The sequence below is a fragment of the Lepidochelys olivacea genome (assembly GCF_965140295.1).
Source record: "Lepidochelys olivacea isolate rLepOli2 genome assembly, chromosome: 2".
In the NCBI taxonomy this organism is placed as follows: Eukaryota; Metazoa; Chordata; order Testudines; family Cheloniidae; genus Lepidochelys; species Lepidochelys olivacea.
In genome coordinates, this window is record NC_140412.1 from 230,045,128 (window position 1) to 230,063,803 (window position 18,676).

The 18,676-nt window shown below is 39.2% G+C and overlaps 1 protein-coding gene across 1 annotated transcript in view; it reads right to left on the reverse strand.

Annotated features, from left to right (window-relative positions):
• Window positions 1-18,676, reverse strand: part of RSU1 (Ras suppressor protein 1) — a 183,552-nt gene that overhangs the window by 86,399 nt on the left and 78,477 nt on the right. Inside the window, exon 8 of the mRNA XM_084621244.1 lies at window positions 1,314-1,446. Coding sequence (XP_084477370.1) covers window positions 1,314-1,446 — 133 coding nt within the window. The remainder of the gene's footprint in view (window positions 1-1,313; window positions 1,447-18,676) is intronic.

Genomic DNA, 18,676 nt, shown 5'->3' on the forward strand with positions numbered 1-18,676 from the left:
TTCTTCTCCTTCCTCAAACTTATGAGTGACATCTAAACAGAATAACTACTTTGTATCAGAGTAAAAGTTAAACTGCCTGGGTCTATCAAATACTGTAAGGTAATTTTTGAAGTTTTCTCTTGGTTGAATGATCCAGTGGAATCAGAATTCAATTTTACATAAGGTTACAGATATTTATGGAGGAAACTACTACACCCACTTCTCAGCCTAGTGATTCCTTAATGAGAAAAAAGGTACAGTACCTTGAAATATGCTGTGAAAGGAAAAAAGGGTTGGAGGAGGAGAAGCAAAAGCCTACGATTAGACAGAAAAGATGAAAATCTCATCAGGAGGAAATTAGTTTTGACATCTTTTACATTCATAGTTAGTTTGCTTTAGGATATAAAATGTCACTTGACCTGTTAACCTGACTGTGCCACCTCTTACAAATTACACCACACAAAATCAAATGCAAGTGGAAAAATGTGTCATATCTAAAGGAAACAGGTTGGCGAGGGTGGGGGTGAGGGTAAACCAGAATAAATCACAATCTCTCTCTCTCTCTCCCCCACCACCCGCCCCATGAGTCCGGGGCACAATCTCATTATTGCAGATGTTTAACAAAAGTATAGCCAATATTTTCAACACATGGTCCAAAAATCAATCATTTATACACTCAAAGTTTAAAGAAACATTTTTTCTATTTATTTGCATGTGCATATATTTTGCTGTTATTTATTTTGGTTACATTAAGAAGGGTTTCATACCAGTGCAGGAGCAGTTTAATATCTACACACTTCTAATATCATTGTTTCTCTGAATTCTCCCTTTATTGCAACCAAATACCTGTTTCAATTTGTAAACCGCTCCTGCGCATCCCTAAAAGTATTACTCCTACCATGACTTGCCAAGCCCTGATCTTGTAAGCCTCCCATGTTTCCCCAGTAAAGTTTATAAACTGAACACCAGAAGCAGGGACAGTATCATATGGGTAATGTATTTTCCTAATATGGCTAAGCCACACCTGTTTGCTTTCTTGTGGATCAATTTTCTGAATAAAAATTCAGCAATTTACAGTAAAATGTGTATAAAGTTGTATATTTTTAATTAAAATCAAGTTATTGTGTAGGTTCCGAAACTGTGCAAAAAACCATTATTGATTATACACATTTTTTCTATGCACTTACCTTAACAGGAGATTATTCAGTAAGTAACATTGCAAAAGTTTTCTATTTTCTTGGTTTCCATGCTTGGTGCACAATCAAGCTGCAAAGACTTTGTTAAATTCTCCACAGAAAAAGCTATAACATAATACAATAAAGATCAATACTTACTACTTATAGGTTTCTGAACGAATATATTCAAAAACATGAGATACTCCCAGCTGGAACTGATCTGCTATAGGGGTAACCCAGGGATTATTCTCTGCTTTGAAGACTTGCTTTTGACCAGTCAAATCCAAATTACCTGAAAGGGATTAAACAAAAGGGCATGTGAAAAGGAAATCTCTTATCCTAAACAAATTAATCACTGTATAGAATTATTTTCATTCTTTGAAAGAGTCTGACTACCCAGTCAAAGCAAGTGCCAATATTTTCAGGCTTAATATGAGGAAGAGGTGGCATATTAGCTCCTGCCATACTATGTAATATGGAAGTAGAGCCAAACTCCACCCTGTTTACTTCATTAGTGTTGCACTACTCATAGCCAGGATGAATTTGGCCCAATGAATTTTAAATTTAATCCTACTATATTTCTTCACATTTATTCATCAAAATAAGTCTTAAAAATGGGACTTGATGCACAGGCTCTGAGCTGGCCTTCTGCACATTTCTGCGAGATACATTTCACTCATTTAGCACAACTACTACTACTACAACAGGTGTGAGATGAGAACTTGAGGCTTCCTGATTCCCAATTTAGTACTTACTTTTTTAGATGACACTAGCTATTTGGGGACATAAAAAGATCTGCTAATTTATACCATTAAAAATAACCTTGACCTTGAAGGACAACTCCACAGTAGTATTCTTGATCACATTGCTTAGCAGGAATGAACAATGGCATCACTTTTTTCCATAGTACGGCCCAATGTTGCAGTTTATTTCCAATATCACTACCACAAGCCCAAGTCTAATGAAAAATCCCCAGTTGGTGTTTATTTTGCAGGTAATAAAATACCAAATGTTTAGCTTGTGCAACAGCCTACAGCTTATGTTGGTTATAGCTATCAGTCCAGAATACAGAAATTCATACCTATAACCTGCCACTATAGCTATTATTTCAACAAGACTTGAGAGATTTATTGGAAGTGTCATTGATTTTTCTTTTCCTAAATTCTCCCTCCGGAAAGGTAGAGAAGTACACTCCCAACTGAAATTCCTCATGATTAGGAGACGACATGCAATACTCCAGTTTTATACAGAGTCATTGTCCTAGCTATACAAATAATTTTCACACATATATTTAAAATTGTAACAACATTTTGTAACATTATGGATGTCATGATCAGGGAATATAGTAACAGCTGTGAGAAAGTAAAAAACTGTTGTAGATGAAGTGGGAAAATAAAAATAGCATTTTTAATCTAATCAAACTATGTAGCTTAAAATTAAAGCATCATGTCTGGAAGGCAAGCCTAACCAAGCTGTTACCTCTTCATGGAGTAAATATGTGCTTATTTTTCAAATTGATGCCATTCGTACGTATAGAGTGAATGCGCACGTATGGATGTAATAGCATCTGCAAGCGGTCTCTTGGCTGGCTCAGTTAAAACCTCACCATTCTCTGCATTATATTTAATCCTTAATACAGCTCTCTCTGTGAAAAAGGGTTATCATAATTAGAGTAAAGCTAGACCATTATACTCTGCGAAAAGATGACACTTGTCTCATATTGGCCTACCAACAAGTTACAATTACCTCAGCAAAGATCATCTGTCAGCTGTCTGAGGTCCGTTCTGTTTTTAAAGTAACAACATGCAGGAAGCATTTCACGCCTCTGTCAGTCAGACAGCAATTGCCCTAACTGCCTTATGCTTCAGTGCTTCTAGTGAGGAGCCTCACACCCATCTCCTTTATTAGAGGACTCGGCAGCATGTGTGTTCTAACAAGGATCAGGCAGCAGGATTAAGCACTGTGACAAAGAGGACCTAATAAGATAGAATCTACGCTGGCTGGCTCAAAGCCACAGATTCACACTGTTCACTATTCAGTTTTAAGGCATAGGCCACGAGGGAAGCAAGCCAGCACTGTGATTACCAGTAACCCTCTGACCAATGCTACTATGAAGATCATACATCACTCAGAAGCTTATTCTGCAAATTGCAAATTGGATTTTCCCATTTTATTACCTGCAAAAGAACCATATACATTTCTCTCCAAAGCCATCAACACAGTAAGTGCTCACTTACAATTATAGTTCTGTAAGCAGTATATCAAAATAAAATGATCAATCTGTGTACAACTTTTATAAACAGTTAAATTCAGGAAGATAAATTTGGCTCCATTATAGGGCAAATGCAATTTTGCTTATGGAAATGGACCATACATTTCCAAAAATCTCACCAGAAAGGTCCTTAGCTGAGCACTCCAATCTTGAGTTGGTTCAGTAAATTACTGTCCATACTAAATAACCAGGGGAATTTTGCCTGAAACTCTCACCTCCTCACTGTTGTGTTCCCACTGTAGATTCTTAATACCATACAGATAATTTACATGTAATCAATTCAAAGGAATGACATTCTCCTGAAACCAAAGAGGTTTTATAGAAAAAGGAGGTTTCCTAAACAAAATTAACTTTTGACGCATATGTTAAAAGGGCATCACTCAATTTTCCTCTTCCCCACACTTGGGGGCGGGCGGGGGGGTGGGGCGCGGGAAGGATAAGCCACATCTAGTTATTTCACGTTATGGAGGTTGGGCACAAACTTATTTGGGAGACTTAGTAAGCTCACAAGTCTATAGCTCCAAACCAGGAATAAATTCCACCCCTTACTATGACAGCTGAGGAGGAGGAGGAGTTTCCTTTGGGTTCGCTTCTGGCAGAAACAGGGCAGCTACTGCTGGGCAGGGGCAGTGGGAGTTCAAACATCACAGATTTTCTATGAAAAGGATCCAGGAACCAACTATGCTGCTGTCGAATGGGAACTAGTAACCCTCCCATGCTCAGGGCATTGAACAGCAAGAGACCAGGTGTTCCCAAAGACAGTAAGTGAGTCAAGGTGTCTGTCTGTGAGGGGAGGAGAAAGGACGGGGCACTGAACATTACAATTCCTACCCCAAAACAATACAGCTGCCAGATAAGGAGGGGAGCCACAGCTAGCACATGAAGCACAAGCAGACACAGGGGGTTTGACCAGATCCATCCCAGTCCCTCCTCCCTTTCTGAAATCGAAGTGGAAGGAATGAAGGCAATGCAGAGAACACTTTCACCAAAAAGGGCATACAAATTAGCAAGGAAGAAGCAGTTTTACTGATGCAAAATTAGACTTCTGGTAGCACTACAAAAGTCGCTCTTACAAACATATCATATAGGTAGCCTTGGAATGATTAGATTTTTTTTTAACAGTACATTTGGAAAACGTCTTTCACCACAGACACACACAAACTGACCAAAACAGTATTTCCAAAGACAGCAATTGAAATTTATAGATAGGCAAAATAAGGCATTCCAGTGATTTAAACTTCTGAATTAGGTTGGTTACAAATGGACTAGCGAATGAATAGTAAAAACATGTACTATTTGTCAATTTAAGGATATTTACTTTGTATATTCTGACATGGAATGTTGACAATTTGTGTTTTAATGATTTATAAAGCTTTACTTTTTAATCTCAATGTCTATTGTTCTTAAATAAATGTCTAGCACCGTCCCCCTGCACAATTTCCCACAACAGAGAAAGTTTAAAATAGATAGAAAATCTAAAATATGCTTAAAAAGGATCAATATCTGTCAAAAGTATAAAAAACAAAAATCAAATTCTGCCCAGCCTACAAATACGCACATGGACAATGTTGCAGCCATAAATATTTTTATACAGGTTATGTTCACAGCTACAATATTCATTGTGACAGGTTTCAGAGTAACAGCTGTGTTAGTCTGTATTCGCAAAAAGGAGCACTTGTAGCATCTTAGAGACTAACCAATTTATTTGAGCATAAGCTTTCGTGAGCTACAGCTCACTTCATCGGATGCATACTGTGGAAAGTACAGAAGAAAAAATAACCCATTTTTTCATGGTTTGTGTGTATAAAAAGATCTTCTGTACTTTCCACAGTATGCATCCAATGAAGTGAGCTGTAGCTCACGAAAGCTTATGCTCAAATAAATTGGTTAGTCTCTAAGGTGCCACAAGTACTCCTTTTCTTTTTGCAAATATTTATTGTGACATCTTACTTTCCAGGGCAAGGGTATGTACCAAGTAAGGTTCAAAAGTGACACTGAAAATGACTAGAAAGAATGGCCCTGACTCTGGGCCCTGCTCTAGCAGCGCAAAGCAGCTGGAAAGCTGGGAGATTTGGTCCCCTGAACATTCCCCCTACTTAAGGGAGGATTCCTAAAGTGTTAGTCTTGACTCAGCAGCTCTTATGCCGCCCCCTGGACAGGGGGCACAGGCAGGGGAGAAGGGTCATGGCAGTTGTTTATGTGCATTTTCAAACCGTACTGTACATACTATCCCAAAGACTTTAGGAAGTTTTGATACTGCTATACTAAGAAGATTACACCAAATCCCTCTGATATTTTTAGCAAGTTAAACACAAAATTGCCTCTGGTAAAAATCCAGCGCTGAAGAATGAATCATAAAATGTAAGTGTGTCGGAGATTGCACTTATTTTTGTTTTGTTCTTTCCGACTACCTCAATCCATTTAAAAATACCTATACTTTATCAAAGAAAATTTAGTATTCCTAATACACTGGTATTATGGTGTAATACAATGGGCCTGTGATTCTCTTCTCAGTTATGAGTGCAAATCAGAATTAACTGGAGTTAATGTTACACTTGGGCCTAGTCTACACTAGCAATTTACTTCAATATAGCTATGTCTCTGAGGTGTGTGAAAAATCCATACTCCTGAGAGACATTTATATCGACCTAACACCCAGTGTAGTCCGGCGTTGGTCAACAGAAGAATTCTTCTGTTGACCTAGCTACCGCCTCTTGGGGAGGTGGATTACCTATACTGATGGGAGAAGCCGACCCTTCGGTGTAGGTATGGTCTACACTGAAGTGACACAGTGGCACAGCTGCAGTGTTTTAAGTATAGACACGCGCTCACGTACATCTAGTCTGAGGGGACAGTGAGGTCAAATCTGTTTCTAAAATACAGTAATGCCACCGTTGGACCTCCCCCTCAAATGCTTTTCAAATTATGACATCTGAACACAAATTTTTTTTTTTTGCTAAACTATACTTAACTACCCTATTTTACAGCCCAATTCACTTTGCTGCCAACCAGGAAAAGCATGAGGCCTGATTCTCCATTTGCCATTTACAGCTTTTTAAAACGAGTGCAAAGTGGATGTAAAATGCTATCAAATAAGGACAGTGACATTTGACATCCCTTTACAGAGGTGTAAAATACTACACAAGATTTGAGTAGAATCAGGCCCCTGATTCTGATCTTACTTACAATGGTGTAAATCAAAAGTAACTTCAATTATTTTAAAGGATCAACGATTACCACTGCTGCTCGGCTATCAGGCCAGCACAAATCTAAGCAGCATGAGAGTGCCAACAGACAGAGCTCCAGATACCACCCTTGAACTCTGAGAAGGGTCCCCCTCCTCTGCTTCTGCTCCTCCTCCTCCACCATCTTTTAGGGCTGGGGACCTCAGAGTCAGTGTTTCAGGGCTATGGGGCTCAAATCCACGAGGATGACAGGAGGAGGGAGGGTGAAAATTCAGGCTCAGCAAAGTCAGGGAGGGAAAAGAGTGGAGCTGAAGGTGAAACAGGCAGCTGCTTTATTAGACCGCATGCAGGATCAGCAAAAGGAACCTTCTTTGCTAAGAGGAATACACTTTGTGGCATAAACTTACAATAAGTGGCCTTTGTGTAGGTCTGGGACTTACCTCACCCCCATACTAAACTAGAGTGTTGACCAGCCTTGGGTGCTAAGGCATCTCCACTTTAGGAATGCCCCTAAAAAGTATTATAATACCAAGGGTTGTAAAGTAGAGACACCCTGGGCACTGGAAAGTTTTAAGAAGGATACAGAAAGACCCAACAAATGGTAATATAGATAAGATAAGCTTTGATCAGGGAATTCATGCTGACCATCTGCACAAAGGTCAGAAATAAGTTACAATTTGGGCATTAGAGATAAAATGTAAAGAGGACTTGAGCAGGGAGAAGGAAACATGGGTACCAGCACATGATTGGTTAAGTTTTGTTACTTAGGGGGTATTGGATAATGTGATAGGTTTAATAGAGTTAAAGGGGGTAGCTAGTTTTATTTCTATAATGTAAATGAAAAACAGTGCTCCTTGGGAACCATCTCCAGACTGCAGCTCACCATCAAGCAGCTATAACTCTTATCCCTCTGCATGACCATGATGTGCAGAGGCATTGCCAGGAAACCTCAAATCAGTGGATCTTGACTGGCCACTGGGTAAAGTTTGCCTGTATATTGGGAGTGAACATAATAGATTTGCTTGGCATATGTATTCTGTGTGTGCTAATAAATAGATGTTTAGAACACAGCTGTGTACAGCTCTTTCATTGGGAAAAGGTTCCGCAGACCCGTACAGCCCTGAGGCCTGTGGGTAAGGATGTCCCAAGCCCTTGGAAGGAAAAGGGTGGAGGTGCCTAAATTGATCAGGTCACACCTTGAACCCTCAGTAGGGTAGAGGGCATTTATGGTACCTAAATATGAACTGGAGCCACAAAGTTTGGCTTGAGCAGGGGGCTTGAGCTTTTACCTTCAGCAAAACTCCAAAAGAGCTTACTGGTATGCCTAGCATATTCTGCTACCCTGAACATCCCCCACGGAGCTATACAATCCTCTGGCTTACTAATTGCCATCTGAAGCTACAGTAAATGGACTTGTTTAAATATTCAAAGTTTATTTTGCGACAAAACAAAACCAAAACACTGCAATGACTCAACGGATCATGTCGTCACCATTTACATTCATACCGTTAACCACCCTTAAAAGTATTAGGTAATATTTTTCTTTTTCCTTAATGCTGATGGCATAAATTGACATTGGGTGAACATTCACAGACTGCTCAAGTATCTGCAAAATCTCACCAAAACAGAGAATGAATTACTACACAATCGAATCTTGATTTCAGAAAATAAAGCAGAAGACAATGTGATTGCTAACTGTCATGCTGATCAGTATTGTCTCATTGCTTTCTTGTGCTCCTTCTGTTGGTTATATCCAGCAGTTGTCTTTTACCTTAGAGTAAACTCCTCAGGGCAAGGACTCTTTCTGTTCTGTAAAAAGAAAAGGAGTACTTGTGGCACCTAATAGACTAACCAATTTGTGTTTGTACAGTGCCTAGTACAGTGGAGCCCCAAGTCATGATTGGAACTTCCAGGCACTTTCAATACAAACAAGATGAAGAACAAGAGCAGCACGCACTTCCTACTCCACAAACTCTAAGGAGCATTTGTACTACTTTAAAAATAATAGCTGTATTAAAGTAATTAAACAATTGTGACATTTTAGAAGTGAAAGCTGGCACTCAGCCTAGAAATGTATCCTGACTGAAATGCCAGCTCAACAATTCTGCTTAATGGGCTAAAATTATCCCTAGTGAAGCACCATTAAGAGCAATGGAGTTATACCAGGGATAATTTTTGGCTCTATAGCACAATCTCACTAACTTTTTTCTGTTTGCTCCCTCCCCTCACCACTCTTTCCCCCCTTTTCTGCAATATGCTACTCTACTGTCCTCAAAATTAGTCCTTATATGTTATCGTGCAAATTTTTCTTACAGGTGACATTAAGACTGAAATCTAAATGTTCTTGTCCATTACAACTCCGAGGACACACACACTCTCTCTCATACACACACACAAATGTGAAGAATGAAATTAATTTTATTTTTTTATTTAGATATAAATACCCCTGAATCCAATTTTATTAACGGCTAAGTAAGGGATCAACCTACTACACAAAACCTAAACTTCGGATATATGTAAAAATGTATATCTTGGTTTGTTTTAGCTTTGCTTTACACTCTAGGATTTATAATTTTTATTACTTCAGTGCCATGTTCTTTTCTTTCAATAGCAAGAGAGGAACTGGCATAAGTGCAGGGTGGAAGAAGTATCGTGAATACTATGTCATAAAATAGGTACTAAGATAATTAATCGTGAATAATATGATTATGATGTTTGTTTAAATGGAATGTAACAACTAGTTTGTATTTCAGAAAGTTTTATCAAGCAAGTCTAATTTTTAAGCAAGCCTGAATATTTGCATGCTGTTGATTAGTAATTTACATTTACATGTTGCTCTATGAAGGGTAAGAGCATCTCTGATTTGAAGCTCTCCTGTTTTGAAGGTTTAGTAACAGAAGAGATGGAGAAAGGTTATTATAAAGAAGTAATAAGACAGCAACATAGAAAGATTCATTCTACATAAACTGTGTGTGACTCAGTCTTTTCTGGCATTAGATGAAAACCTATAACTCCATGACATATGTCTAAAATGTATATTACTCGTTAATGAACTTCTAATTATTAAAAGAAAATACCACCTACTAAAAATGAAGTTAGACTGAAGCACCCCCAAAATATCAGATGTGGCGAGACTACATAGTATTGTTATGTTTTTGTTATTTTGCTCCAAAGATCTTTTACTGCAGAAAAAGTAATCATCATTTGGATTCACCAACATTTTGGAGTAGGAGTGGGCATAATTTTTGCTTAGCCTGAAATTTCCTCAAACTGACCTGAAATAATGAAAACAAATGTTTATGGAAAATGGTTCAAATTTCAAAAAAAACAAAACAAAAAAAAACCCACCACAGAAATCACATCCCTGACAAACCAAACACTTCACATTGCTAACTGTGGGAAAAAGGGAAGAGAAGGCACACCGATCTGCCTCTTCTCCTGCAAAAAGGCAGGACGTTTAGAAGAGGAGTTGATTATGGAGGGCACGGCAGGGTTGGGGGGGAAAAAAGCTGAAGCCCACAGGCTTCTACCCTGGGCAATGGGGCTTGGGCTTGAGACTTGCTGGGGCCCAGAGCCAACACCAGCCTTGGCAACTCCATTAAAATGGGGTTGTAACCCACTTAGGGGTCCTGACCCACAGTTTGAGAACCCAGAACTGATTAATAGGTTCATAGATTAACCCCAGAAGATCATCTAGTTTGTCACCCTGTATATCACAAGTCATTCAATTTCACCCAGTTACCGCTGTATTGAGCGCAATAACTTGTGTTTGGATGAAGCATATCTAACAGAAAAATAATTCAGTCTGGATCTGAAGACATCCACCCTCCCTGTTAAAAATATGTGCCTAATTTCTAATTTGAATTGGTCTGGTTTTAGCTTCCAACCAATGTTTTTTGTTCTGGCCTCTGTTAAATTAAAGAGACCTTTACTACCTGGCATTTTCTCCCTGTGAAAGTACTTATATATTGCCTTGCATAATGACAGGTTTCAGAGTAGCAGCCATGTTAGTCTGTATTCGCAAAAAGAAAAGGAGGACTTGTGGCACCTTAGAGGCTAACAAATTTGTTTGAGCATAAGCTTCCGTGAGCTACAGCTCACTTCATCGGATGCATTCCACTGAATGCATCCGATGAAGTGAGCTGTAGCTCACGGAAGCTTATGCTCAAATAAATTTGTTAGCCTCTAAGGTGCCACAAGTACTCCTTTTCTTTTTACTTATATACTGTGATCAAGTCACCTCTCAATCTTCTTTTTCATAAGCTAAACAGACTGAGCTCTAAGTTTATTCTGCTTAAATCTAGCCTATAACTATTCTACCTGCACTTGTAACACCTACTCTGTCTGTGGAAAAACTGGGCCAAAAAGACCAAGGAAGGAATGTGCATGTCAATAGACTGCAATTTCAACCCTTGTATCCTGAAGTGATGTGCAGAAAACTGGTACTCTTGCTAGTGTTGTTTCAGTTCTGTGGATAGAAGACTTCAGTCTCCAGCGCTGCTCCACCTGAACTTTTCATAGGTGTTAAAAACACAGTGAATTTAATCCTCTTTCAAATATTTATATGAAATTCAAACATCATAATAAAGGTCAGATGAAATAACGATACCAAATCGTAATGGAAAGTCAGGCATTAGGGGACTTGACTGAAAAATGTGTCAAGATTGAATATGAGCCTTGGAAAAAACAGAATGTATAAAACGAGCTGAACTTCTCCAGTATACAAAATTTCAGGCAATAAGCACAGGAGAAAAATGTAACAGCCAATTAGACAAACTCAAAGTTCTGTACTTCAAGTCACTGGAAAATTGGTGACTCCAATTCTGTTAGTTATGTTTACAAGATAAAGGGGAGAACCCTAGTCAATTTCTACTACCAGATATATATAACAAATCCGACCTTAGAGGAATGATTAGAGAAACAGTAAACTTATTAGCATTCATAGATAAAAGCCATAAAATGAGAACTTCAATGTAGTACACAAGGTAGCACTAGACAAACATCGTGCTAATTACTTGTACTTTTAGATGACAAATCATGCTATTTAAACAGCCAAACTCCACCGCACACATCCTTCAGGAGCAGGTACCAAGGCAACGATGCTGATGCCTCTGTGTGGGTAGAATAGGGGAATGGAGAAGAAACAGCATTCTGACAAGAATCCAAGAGATTAATCTGAATTTTTTTTCTTTTTAAAGCGATCTAAAGAAAACTGAAGTCTTGGTAAATTCTGTTACCTGCCATTCATGGTGTAAGTGAAACAGATTTTTTACCGAATGCAGATGTACAAAATAGTTTCAGTGATCTCTCTGAATGGTCAAATACTATGCTGGAAGATTTTAACTGTCTTAGCAACCTTTTGTTGTGCATTTCAATATCTTATTCAGTACAGATTGACATTTTCACATGTTTAGTGGCTTATTGGGATCCCATCTAGTAAATGGATGGCTTTGCAAAATGCATCCATGACATCAGCAAGAATCAAAGAATATTGTGTCACAGGCCCATTGTGGTGAGCATCTTTTCTTGGAAGAAAATGAATTAATGCAATGTCAAAGGAGTTTAATATCAAGAAGTTTTAACAAAACATCCAATATTATGGACTTACAGGATCAGCAACCCAATTTACCTTGAAATGGCTTACATATTTTACCAACATCTAAAACTACCACCCAACCCTACAGGATTCCCAGTTACCTGAGACTCCTGCAGTGTCCCTTCAATGGGAGAAGGCTATCAGCTTGAAAGCTAATCAATTTCAAAATAAGTGTTCAACATTGTCTCAGCTACTATACTTGCCTTGAAATGAAAAACATGCCAACATTTCTTATCAAGCAACACAACTGTATTACTCAAACATGTCTAAAAATGTTCTCAAAATTAACACTCATTCCGGTCCAAACCATTAAATCAATTTTTCTATTATATTTTAACTAATAAGCATCAGGTTGAGGGCCTCGAAAGATAAATTGTCATTTTCCACAAGTCAGGAACATTATGAAGTTCAGTGATGCTTTTCATGCGGTCCTCCATCTACACCTTAACTCCAAATCCAGGGCACAACTCTAGGGCGACTTTTTAAATGTTAGTTTACCAAACGGCCACTCCAAAGTAATGACCTAGAAGCTGGTATCCCAATGTTCCCAAGATACTCGGGCTTCTCACTAGTACCAAGTGACTGTGTTGGCCCAAGTGTAGTACTCCTGAGCAGAACAGTGCTGTGATGCTGGTGGGGGACGTAGTGATGCTTTTATACAGATAGCTGAGGAGTTTGAGTTCTGTTTTTAAAAAGGGAAACTTGTTTTGTTTAGTTTGCTTTTCTGAAGAGAAAAAATAGCAGTATTTAAATTAAATTAATGCATAGAGCTGACCAAAGTTTTTTAAATTTCAAGATTTAAAGGATTTTTTTTTGCTTTCAATTTGTTTGTTTTAAATCATAACATTTCTCACGTGTCTTTTTGGCCAGCTCTACCAAGGTGTACAAAGCAAGGACTGAAACATTTCTGCAACAATCCCTTCTCTGGGCTTCAACCTTGGTAGAATGCCCATTTTCTTTCCTCCCAACTCCCACTCATCCTATGATGACACTCTTGTGGATAAACAAGAGTGTGAGATAGTGGCCACATGACTGATATGGAACAGCTCCTGACATTCTACAGTTTAACACTCCATACCACTCCTGTCCCCATTTAGAGATCTATACAATTTTTGCCTTCATTTTGTTTGGATAAAAAAATTCGACACCATGCTGAGGCATTAGCACAGTGTGTATTCACAGGGATAAATATTGTCTTCTGAATCACCACTGGAGCACACTGGTTTCCCATGGAGACCTCCTATCCAAGTGTTAACCAGGCCTACCTCTGCTTATTTTATGAAATCTAAAGGAAATTCGTTACCTGACATTATGATATGTGAGACCTGAACACAAGTACATATAGAGCTCTGGGTATATTATGCTTTATGCTCAACTGTGGATATATTCTAACTTAACCACCAAATGATCACAAAATGTATGTGTAGCAAGACTGTAGCAATGTATGTATGATTTAGTTGGGGATTGGTCCTGCTTTGAGCAGGGGGTTGGACTAGATGACCTCCTGAGGTCCCTTCCAACCCTGATATTCTATGAGAGAAAGATTAGTTTTAGGAATTGTCTAAATTATTGACTTTAGGGGGTAAATTTTGAAAGGAATGAAGCCAAAAGGTGTGTCTGAAACACTGAGCACTTATATCTGCATGGGCATTTGCTTAATGAATCTCTGTGTGCATGTGAAAGGCTCCATGTGCATACACAACTGTAACAACTACACTATTTTGCACACAATTTTAAATTACAGATTTCAGACCAGAGGCTCTTTAAAGTTCTTTCATACGGCAGATACACACTGGAATAGATGATTTTCAATAAGATTCCTTGTGCTAAATCCCTGAACTTTGATCCTTTACTCAAAGAAAATAATTTAGCTATTTAAAATTTAGAAGTGATGGGAGCATTACTTTGAGGATTTTTCAGTTTTCCTGCACTGTAAGGGAAAAAGGTAATTACAGGATAGCATATTTAGCTACATGAATGCTACATCGCAATGAAGGTAAAAAAAGGGCCAGCTTCACAAACAGAGCTGTTGAAAAGACTAATTGGAAAAGAAATGCCCAGATTTGCAAATATGAATTAAAGTTCATAATCACAAGCCTGGTATTTTCCTTGGTATGGGGAAATGATTTGATAGGTTAATACAACACTCAATGCCATTTCTAAAATCTAACTGTTTTTGATTCCCAGATTGGAAAAAGTTGATAACTTAATTAAACGTGCTCGTGTAGAAAATCCATTGTTTCTCCCATGCTTGTAAGCAAGCCAATTGTGGAGACTTCAGATTAACAAGAGGATATCATTAGGGTAAGATTTTTTTTTTTTTAAATTATGATATTTGCTAGGTCTGAAACAAGTGAAACTAAAACAGGTTACATTTTCAGTGAAGTTGTGGAACTGGTCAAACCACGTATTCTCATTCTTCAGTCACAAATGACTGCAGCTTTATCAATGATTTTGTGCTACACACTAGTCTTTTGCTTGGTATCCTTCTCCCCCATTACTGTAATCTTTTAGATAGCATCACACTTATAGTGGTCCACTGAGATGACCAAACAACGAACTTCAAAACACCAACCATTGATCTTACTAATTGCATCTGCCACTTTGCTTTGGTTCCTGGTTTCTATTCAGCTCTCTTTCCAAGCATCATTCCAATTGTTAAATGGTCAGAATACACAAAGTGACAGATTTAGTGCTTCCTTGGCAATTTATATAACTGACTGCAACTCTGTTGTTGCAGTGAATCATGATTTATTTGTCTCACACTGCCGCACATAACCTTTTAAATGCTAGGAAAAAATGCCAACACCTCTTTAAAGTTTATATATGACTGCCCACCACCATTCCTCATGAACTGGGTTTGGAGAGACAAATGATAAAAACAAGCTGTGAATTCCACCCATCCACCCCCAGCCATTTCCTGCATTCATCAGTTACACATACTGTATTTACAGACAAGCCTCCTAATCAAGAGAACCAATACACGGTATGAGGTGCGTTTTTGTTCCCTCTTGGACAAGAATATACTTGTTCTTTCCTTGTTTCTTTCTTACATTAAATGACAGGTAGTCCCTGCTAAATACAAACACAGGCTGGTTCGACTCTTCACTGACTAACACATTGAATAATGCCATACTCAGTACCAAATGGAATCTTTATTGATATTCTGAAAAGTTGAATTGGTTAACAATTCTCTCTTCCAAGTCAACATTTTACTCCCTTCACTTCACCAGTGAGTCCTATCCTGTTGCCCCGTCCTTTCCTTCTCCCACTCATTTGTTTATGCCTTCTTCCACACTTCCCCCGTCTGAATGAGCACCTTATCCCAATTCACCAAGCCCCCTCTCCCTCTCATCATTTAAATAGATTCTGTCCTCTTCTAGTATTTATACTGTGCCCATCCATTAACATCTGAGTCTCTAAAGACTCACTTTTCTGCAAGGCCCCAGACCACTAACCCTCATAAGTCAAATGCCTTCTCCACCTGAAATTCAGAGAGAGAGAGAGAGAGAGATTGATTATTTTTTATCAAACAGCGCTACTGCCATTTCATGCAAACAACATCTGCTGGTTAAAAAGCCATTTGTTCAATACATACAGCACAAAGCGGTTTGCACAGTTCTCTTTACTATATGATTTTGTTTATGAGTTTAAGAAGGCAGAAGTTGGCTGAAAGATGCTAAGTAAGTTATTACAATAAATGGTGAAGTATTTCATAATACCTACCTCTTACATAACACCTTACCAAGGTGGTCAGTATTATCATTCCCACTTTATAGAAGGAGAAACAGAGGCAGAGGGAGGTAGAGTGACTTGCCCCAGGTTACCCAGCAAGCCAGTGGCAGAGCCAGAAACAGAGCTTAGATTTCCTGAGTCTCCGTCTTGTGCTCTATCCACTAGACTGAACACAGCACTAAAAATACTGACCAGAATAAATAAGACTGGCCTCTGCAATGAGAAGTTTACAATCTAATTTGAGACATTATGCAATCAGTGAGAGTAAAGAGGCAGTGTGGAAGGAAAAACAGGGAAAAGGAGGACAAGAGATGCTAATACATTACAGGGCTACCACCACACTTCATTATTTTAACCAGTGAATATATACAGAAAGCATAATCCTTTTCTCGTGGTAAATGTGCTTACAGAAAGCCTAAATTACAAATCTAGATTCCGAGATGTGACTGTTCAGAAATTAACCTAAAAGTCTGATATTCTTTAAATATTTAATATATTTCTGACATTATGCATGGCACAGAATCTAACAGAAATGGGCTATTATATCATAAGTGAGAATCCAGTATAAGAACATAACATGAAATACTGGAAGATTCATAAGTTATACCTCGTAATGTATTAAAGAAAAAGGTTGTCTAATAAGCAGTAGTTCTGACGTGATCAGCAGCACCACCTCTCTTACACCAAGCTATGTCCATATTTTATGATGCAGACAAACAGGAACTAAAAACATGTTTTAAACAAATGTTTCCATCAGATATTGTGTATTTGGCAGGTCATCCCTGGATAAATTTCAAGAAGAACTTTGTACCCGTGTTTCCCTTGACATACATATTTATGGTAAAATTACATAATATTAATTTGCTATTACACTTCTGTGACAACAGTATGTTTAGAACCCTTAGCTAGCCACAGAAACTAGATAGACTCATTACAAGACATCTTCCACTTGCTGGAGAATTCCAGGACTCTAAAATAAGAAAGCTATAGAACATTACATTGATATAAATGGTGTCTTTTAAATGAATGATATTGAACATAGCTTTGAAAAAAGGCTAAAGTATACCAGTGTCATGATATTTTAAAACAAACAGCTAAAATTATGGAAACAGAAGAACAGCTTTCATCCATCAGTGGTGAGACACAAAAAGTTGTCAGCATACTAGTTGCTACACTGATAAAGACAGAGACATGGTGACTAAACAAAATCCAAAAAAACCCATTCCCTCCACACCAAAAGAAAAAACGATTACCTACCTTTCATAACTGTTGTTCTTTGAGATGTGTTACTCATGTCCATTCCATATTAGGTGTGTGTGGTCGCCACATGCACCAATGCCGGAAGATTTCCCCTCAGCAGTATCTGTAGGGGACTGGTTCTGGCGCCCTCTGGAGTAGCACTCACACGGCACGGTACAAGGGGTGCTGCCGGCTCCCCCCACCCTCAGTTCCTTCTTGCCAGAAACTGACAGTGGAGAAGGATGGATGTGAGCAACACATCTCAAAGAACACCAGTTACGGAAAAAGATAACTGTCTTTTCTTCGAGTGCTTGCTCATGTCCATTCCATATTAGGGGACTCCAAAGCAGTACCCTTGGAGGTGGGTAGGAGTTCACGGATGTGTAAATTGCAATACAGCTCTGCCGAACCCAGTGTTGTCACTGGCCTTCGGGAAGAGCCCATACCTTCGGGAAGAGTCTCTCGAGCCCTCTCAAGAATCTGACAGTCATGTCATAGAAGAACACAGCCTGTCCTAGGATGGGCGGATGAAAAGTGGAGATGGCCACAAGATGCACTCTAATGGAAGAGCGTGCCAGGCCCCGGTTCCTCAAATGGAGCAGGTAGTCCAGGACAGCCTGTATGGAAGAGCACGAGGGAGATATACTGCGCTCGGACACCCAGCGGGAAAACCTTGTCCACTTGGCCAGGTAAATCAGTCTAAGTGAGGGTGTCCTACTTTCCAGGAGGACCTGTTGGACCTCCTCCGAACAGGTCCGCTCCTCCAGGTTCAGCCACACAGCATCCACGCCGAGAGGTGGAGGGACGCAAGGTTAGGGTGTAAGAGCCGACCAGGGTCCTGTGACAGAATGTTTGGTTGATTGGGCAGGGGCCAAGGAAGGACTGTTGACAGGTTCATGAGTGTGCCAAACCAGTGCTGGTGAGGCCACACTGGGGCAATCATGATAACCTGCACCCTGTCTCTCTTGATCTTTGCCAGAACCTTGGCAATGAGTGGGACTGGAGGGAATGCGTACATCAGCCTTCCCAACCACGACAGGAGGAAGGCATCTGTCAAGGTTCCTTCCCCACGCTGAACTCTAGGGTACAGATGTGGGGACCTGCATGAAAGACCCCCTAAGCTTATTCTTACCAGCTTAGGTTAAAAACTTCCCCAAGGTACAAACTTTGCCTTGGTCTTGAACAGTATGCTGCCACCACCAAGTGTTTTAAACAAAGAACAGGGAAAGAGACCACTTGGAGACGTCTTCCCCTCCAAATATCCCCCACAAGCCCTACACACCCTTTCCTGGGGAAAGCTTGATAATAATCCTCATCAACTGGTACAGGTGAACACAGACCCAAACCCTTGGATCTTAAGAAAAATGAAAAATCAATCACGTTCTTAAAAGAAGAATTTTAATGACAGAAAAGGTAAAAGAATCACCTCTGTAAAATCAGGATGGTAAATACCTTACAGGGTAACCAGATTCAAAACAGAGAATCCCGCTAGGCA